Genomic DNA, 6,621 nt, shown 5'->3' on the forward strand with positions numbered 1-6,621 from the left:
ACATGAAGTTAATTTCATATCACAAGACAGTTTAGTTACCTGGAGGAAATGGATGTGATCCTCTGTGTGTGAGAGCTGCTCCAGCTCAGTGCTTCTCTTCCTCAGCTCAGCTATCTCCTGCTTCAGTTGCTCCAGGAGTCCTTCAGCTTGACTCACTTGAGCCTTCTCTTGGGCTCTGATCAGCTCCTTCACCTCAGAGCTCCTTCTCTCAATGGAGCGGATCAGCTCAGTAAAGATCTGATCACTGTCCTCCACTGCTGCCTGTGCAGAGCGCTGTTGAGAGAGAGAGAGAGAGAGAGAGAGAGAGAGAGAGAGAGAGAGAGAGAGAGAGAGACACAGAGACACAGAGACACACACAGAGAGAGAGAGAGACACAGAGACACAGAGACACACACAGAGAGAGAGAGAGAGAGAGAGAGAGAGAGTGTGGGTGTAGGTACAGTAGCCTCTGCACCTCATTGAGTCAATGTCCACCAGTCCTTGTCCCCCTCTCCTGGACAGGCAGGTACAGAACACCTCTTGGTCCTGCTCTACTCTCCTCCCTCCTAGACAGACAGGTACAGAACACCTCTTGGTCCTGCTCTACTCTCCTCCCTCCTGGACAGACAGGTACAGAACACCTCTTGGTCCTGCTCTACTCTCCTCCCTCCTGGACAGACAGGTACAGAACACCTCTTGGTCCTGCTCTACTCTCCTCCCTCCTGGACAGACAGGTACAGAACACCTCTTGGTCCTGCTCTACTCTCCTCCCTCCTGGACAGACAGGTACAGAACACCTCTTGGTCCTGCTCTACTCTCCTCCCTCCTGGACAGACAGGTACAGAACACCTCTTGGTCCTGCTCTACTCTCCTCCCTCCTGGACAGACAGGTACAGAACACCTCTTGGTCCTGCTCTACTCTCCTCCCTCCTGGACAGACAGGTACAGAACACCTCTTGGTCCTGCTCTACTCTCCTCCCTCCTGGACAGGCAGGTACAGAACACCTCTTGGTCCTGCTCTACTCTCCTCCCTCCTGGACAGACAGGTACAGAACACCTCTTGGTCCTGCTCTACTCTCCTCCCTCCTGGACAGACAGGTACAGAACACCTCTTGGTCCTGCTCTACTCTCCTCCCTCCTGGACAGATAGGTACATTAAATACAAAGTTAACTAGATATCATCTGTGTCATTTATAGCCTGGTACAGATAGTAAAACTACATTAAATACAAAGTTAACTAGATATCATCTGTGTCATTTATAGCCTGGTACAGATAGTAAAACTACATTAAATACAACGTTAACTAGATATCATTTGTGTCATTTATAGCCTGGTACAGATAGTAAAACTACATTAAATACAAAGTTAACTAGATATAATTTGTGTCATTTATAGCCTGGTACAGATAGTAAAACTACATTAAATACAACGTTATCTAGATATCATCGCCACATAACTTATGTCGAATTTAAAAGACACCGTTAACGTTACCGTTAGCTAGCTCACAACGTCTGTTACACTGTAACTTACCGGCAGCCTCACATAAAAACGTATTGGTTAACAAAGCTTTGATTCTGACCAAAGTCTATAGTAGTGAAAAGTCTCTCTCTCTATTGTAACTTACCACAAATTGCCATCATAGCCTATCTACATGAATGTGTCCTGTCAGAGTCTTTTCCTCTCCGTTAACCGTTAGCTAGCAGTCTCGAGCCACAGCTGACGTTGACCACAATGAGCTACAAGTAGGACTGACGTCACTAGCGGTGCAGCAGCCTCTGCAGCAGCAGCCTCCCCCGGGTCCTAGTGCCCGCCCGGTAACACGGTTAAGATGCGATGGAACGGTTGACGGGAAAACAACAAATCACAGAGAAAATATATTGACTGATATATTGAATTGTTTAGGGTAGCTTTAGCTTTGGCTTTAATAAATTCAGAAAATACTTGAAAACCAAAATAAAAAAGAATAGTAGCCCTCCTCAGGAACCACAAAACCCTCACAGACCAACTTCTTCTTCTATGATATAATGACGGTCCACAAACCAACGTTAAAGGTGCATGGCGCCACCTACTGTGCTGGAGTGTGTCCAATCACGGTTTACACCATTTCTAAATCCTCCTACCTAACTCAGAAAATAAAAAAGAGTCCTACTAACTTCTAATAGACCCTCCCCCATCCCCCAAATCCCTTCCAACCTCAATGACCCTACACTTCAAAAAAGTTAATGTATAGGGGACATGAGTCAGTCATGGTTACTCATGGTTATGTGATGAGGTAGCCCCGCCTGCTACTTCAAAATCAGTGTCGGTCCAATTTTTATATTTCACCTTTATTTAACTAGGCAAGTCTGTTAAGAACAAATTCTTAAAAAAGGCTACCCGCCGCACCATGGGGAATGTCCTCTTGGTATAATGGTAAATATGTTGGTTTCTCCCATGGTAGACCAGGGTTCATATCCCGTCAGTTACATTAAACAGTCTGTTCTCTGAAAGGGGTCCAGACAACCTGTTCCCAACAGTGGGGTCAGTGGGATTGGATAAGGACCCCTCTCCCTCTCTCTGATGGAGGAGAGAAGTGAAATGGTGTGTCTCCTCTGGTCAACAATACTCACCTTGAAAGACTCCACAGCCTGTTGGAGCTCCTTCAGCTCCTTCTCTCTTTGCTGGAATCTCTGCTGGACCTTCTGCTGACTCATCCCCAGCTGCCTCTGTGGAGAATCACTCTTCAATGAGCTATCAAGCTTTATTAGTCCAGTAGATCAACAGTATAGTAATGTGACATAGGACCCATAGAGAGGAAGGTCTACAATCCTGAGGAAGTCCCTTTACAATATGATATTATGTTGCTATGTGAATGATTATAGTTTTTATGGTGGGCCTACATGTATCAAGGGGTTGAGACTGAACTTTGGACTCATAAAAGGCCATTCAGAATGATAATAGTGTTTGACTTTAGAAAATGGTGATACATTTGGAGAATCTGGGTTAACATATCTATATACTCAAGGTTTGTGTTCATATTTGTGAATCCATTTCATTTGAATGATCTCATATTCAGACAGATTTAGTTCCTACTGTATCTTTAATTCTTTGTTTATCAGACAGTCACCAACAAGTTGTTCTGGTCTTACCTGTTTCTCAGTCCTCTCTGCTGCAGCTGACACTGTATCATGGCCTTTATGTTCATCCATCACACACAGCAGACAGATACACTGCTGATCGGTACGACAGTAAACCTCCAGCAGTTTGTCATGATGAGAGCAGATCTTCTCCTGTAGTTGTGCGGTGGCTTTGACCAGCTTGTGCTTCTTGAAACCAGGAAATTCATAGTGAGGTTGGAGGTGAGTCTCACAGTAAGAGGCCAGACATGCCAGACAGGACATGAGGGCTTTCTGCTTTCTGGTCCCAGTGCAGAAATCACACGCCACATCTCCAGGTCCAGCATAGCACAGAGCAGGAGGGGGAGCAGCCTGGAGTCCTGTCTTCCTCAGTTTCTCCACCACCTCAGCCAACATGTTATTTTTCATCAGCGTAGGCCTTGGAGTGAAGGTATGTCTGCACTGAGGACAGCTATAGACCCCTTTCAGAACATCCTGATCCCAGCAGCCCTCAATACAGCTTCTACAGTAACTGTGCCCACAGTGGATGGTGACCGGCTCCTTCAGTAGATCCAGACAGACAGAACAACAGAACTGGTCCTGGTCCAGCAGAACTCCCTGTTGAGCCATTTGGACGGTTGTTCACTCTCACACAGACAGACGACAGAGAGACTCAGATCAGTTTCGTTTCCACATAAGAGAGTTTGTGAAGGGGAGGGACTTCCTGGTTCTGCCAGAGGGCTGGGGTTAGAGGGAGGGAAGGAGGGAGTGAGAGAGGGAGGGGTTAGAGGAAGGGAGGGAGAGAGAGAAAACTGCAGGCAAAGTTGAGAAGGAGACAAATATTTTAGTTCCTAGGTTAGGACCCTTAATATGGAATAAATTAAATAGAGTGGATAGTGTAATAAATACCATTTTAAATAACACAAGCATATTGCTATTACATTGTTATAACTAACTTCTTTCTAAAAACAAGGTTTTCTCACATACTCATAAGCAGAAACTGAGACACACACACACACCCAGAGACAGATGGCTGACACAGAACATTCATAAACACTGATAAGGCAGGAAAGGCCTTGATCAAGAGTGCTTGGGTCTGCATTTCACGAGATAAGACACACACACATACCCAAGGACAGAGGGCTGACTACGCACACACAAAATCTCCTGCTTAGCTGAACATTTGATAACAAAGAACTTTTGCTATAAGACTCAGAAGGATGACGCCCAGCTCATCAGGACCAATCTGAGAAGACAACAACCTGTCCAGAACCAACCAAAGGACCAGAACTTCCAGACTCAACCTACTTTCTGTGCTGTATAAAATGTCTATGCATTCTGTTATCTGGGCTTTTTCTGGAGGTTCTCTATGAGCCGAAGGAACGAGACCGTATACGCTTGTACCAGATATCTTTACTCATAATTAAACTGTCGCTTGTCATACAATTTATCACCTTGTCTGAATCGATCCTTGACCGGCTCGCCCTTCTCCATATCCAATTATCAACAATAGAAAGCTGAACTGAGGTCCACACTCCAGTTCAGTTGGTGGTGGTGATGCACCTTAAAGTTGATTACCAACTGACACACATAAAGTCCACAGAAGAAGAAGAGATTACTAGAAACTACACTTCCCCCGTTTATCTGTGGGTTAATTGTCGGAGTAGAGAACAAGATTTTGTGTGACTCAAAATGGGTCAAAATTCTACAAAAGATCCAGGGGAAAAAAGGATCTTGTTTTCAAGTAAAATAACAAACCAATGTTTATATCCCAGGACAAATGAGCTAGCAACAGCAAGCTAGCTAGCTAAATAGGAAAAATGACCTAGCAACAGCAATCTAGCGAGCTAAATAGGACAAATTAGCTAGCAACAGCAATCTAGCTAGCTAAATAGGACAAATGAGCTAGCAACAGCAAGCTAGCGAGCTAAATAGGACAAATGCGCTAGCAACAGCAAGCTAGCGAGCTAAATAGGACAAATGAGCTAGCAACAGCAAGCTAGCTAGCTAAATAGGACAAATGAGCTAGCAACAGCAAGCTAGCTAGCTAAATATCCATGAACGTTTCATGTGTTTCCACCTGTTCTCAAATTAATATAGTTGGTTAAGAGTTTTGATATTTCAGCCTGCATGTCATGATCATGTCTGGTGTGGATGGACAAAATCAACATCCCGGTGTAGACAGCATGTTAGGCATACGGTTATTAGTGTGGTTAGGTTTAAAATCACTTTTTAAGAAGAGAAATTGTATAATTAGGCGATGTTTATCACTTTGTGGCTGTGGTAACTAGTGACGACCCAGCTCAGCTGATGCTGCCAGTGAATCTGTGGTGCTGTCACTAAATCACTGAAGCTGGAGACTCATATCTCCCTCACTAACTTGAAGCATCAACTATCAGAGCAGTTTACAGATCATTGCACCTGTACATAGCCCACATTAACTATTCATCAGTTTAAGGTACCAGATTAACTATTCATCAGTTTAAGGTACCAGATTAACTATTCATCAGTTTAAGGTACCAGATTAACTATTCATCAGTTTAAGGGACCAGTTTAAGGTACCAGATTAACTATTCATCAGTTTAAGGTACCAGATTAACTATTCATCAGTTTAAGGTACCAGATTAACTATTCATCAGTTTAAGGGACCAGATTAACTATTCATCAGTTTAAGGGACCAGATTAACTATTCATCAGTTTAAGGGACCAGATTAACTATTCATCAGTTTAAGGTACCAGATTAACTATTCATCAGTTTAAGGTGAAGAATAAATACACAATCAAGTTCAAGATCAAAATTCTCTTTTTTAATACAGTATAAAAAGTTTATAAAAAGTAACAATTTATCACCAGAAACAGAGGTATATAAAACATCTGAAACACAAGATATATCTTTGAAACACTGTAGAAAAGTGATCAATGTTGAGAGACATATTTCTAACATCTGTGGATTTTATGTTGTGTGGAGTCAAAGTCACGATTGTCCCTGTTTATAACAATGGGAATGGAACATTTTCAATAAAACACATGATTTGAACAAGAAAAAGGTAACAGATGACAAATGCAGACAGGTAACTGACTAAATTAAAGGAAACACGAGTAAATGAGGGATACACAGTATATTGAAAGTAGGTGTTTCCACACAGGTGTGGTTCCTGAGTTAATTAACATCCCATCATGCTTATTAGGGTCACGTATAAAAATGCCCAGTTACCCATTATGGCTAGAAGAGATCTCAGTGACTGAAAGAGGGCTCTCAAAGGAATATAGAGGATGTGTGTCAGTCACCAGATCTCAGTGACTGAAAGAGGGCTCTCAAAGGAATATAGAGGATGTGTCTCAGTCACCAGATCTCAGTGACTGAAAGAGGGCTCTCAAAGGAATATAGAGGATGTGTCAGTCACCAGATCTCAGTGACTGAAAGAGGGCTCTCAAAGGAATATAGAGGATGTGTCTCAGTCACCAGATCTCAGTGACTGAAAGAGGGCTCTCAAAGGAACATAGAGGATGTGTCTCAGTCACCAGATCTCAGTGACTGAAAGAGGGC

At 43.2% G+C, this 6,621-nt stretch overlaps 3 protein-coding genes across 4 annotated transcripts in view; 1 reads left to right on the forward strand and 2 right to left on the reverse strand.

Moving 5' to 3' along the window:
* The window catches only part of LOC120035727 (tripartite motif-containing protein 16-like), a 7,759-nt gene extending 3,828 nt beyond the window's left edge, over positions 1-3,931 (reverse strand). Inside the window, exons 1-3 of the mRNA XM_038982294.1 lie at positions 3,108-3,931; positions 2,589-2,684; positions 40-273 (exon numbers count right to left, since the gene is read on the reverse strand). Of these exons, the coding sequence (XP_038838222.1) occupies positions 40-273; positions 2,589-2,684; positions 3,108-3,704 (927 nt within the window). The 5' untranslated portion in view covers positions 3,705-3,931. The remainder of the gene's footprint in view (positions 1-39; positions 274-2,588; positions 2,685-3,107) is intronic.
* Positions 1-6,621, forward strand: part of LOC120035714 — a 359,237-nt gene that overhangs the window by 79,965 nt on the left and 272,651 nt on the right. The window lies entirely within an intron of this gene.
* The window catches only part of LOC120035716 (tripartite motif-containing protein 16-like), a 213,964-nt gene that overhangs the window by 54,810 nt on the left and 152,533 nt on the right, over positions 1-6,621 (reverse strand). The window lies entirely within an intron of this gene.

Source organism: Salvelinus namaycush, unplaced genomic scaffold (genome assembly GCF_016432855.1).
Source record: "Salvelinus namaycush isolate Seneca unplaced genomic scaffold, SaNama_1.0 Scaffold11, whole genome shotgun sequence".
Classification (NCBI taxonomy): Eukaryota; Metazoa; Chordata; class Actinopteri; order Salmoniformes; family Salmonidae; genus Salvelinus; species Salvelinus namaycush.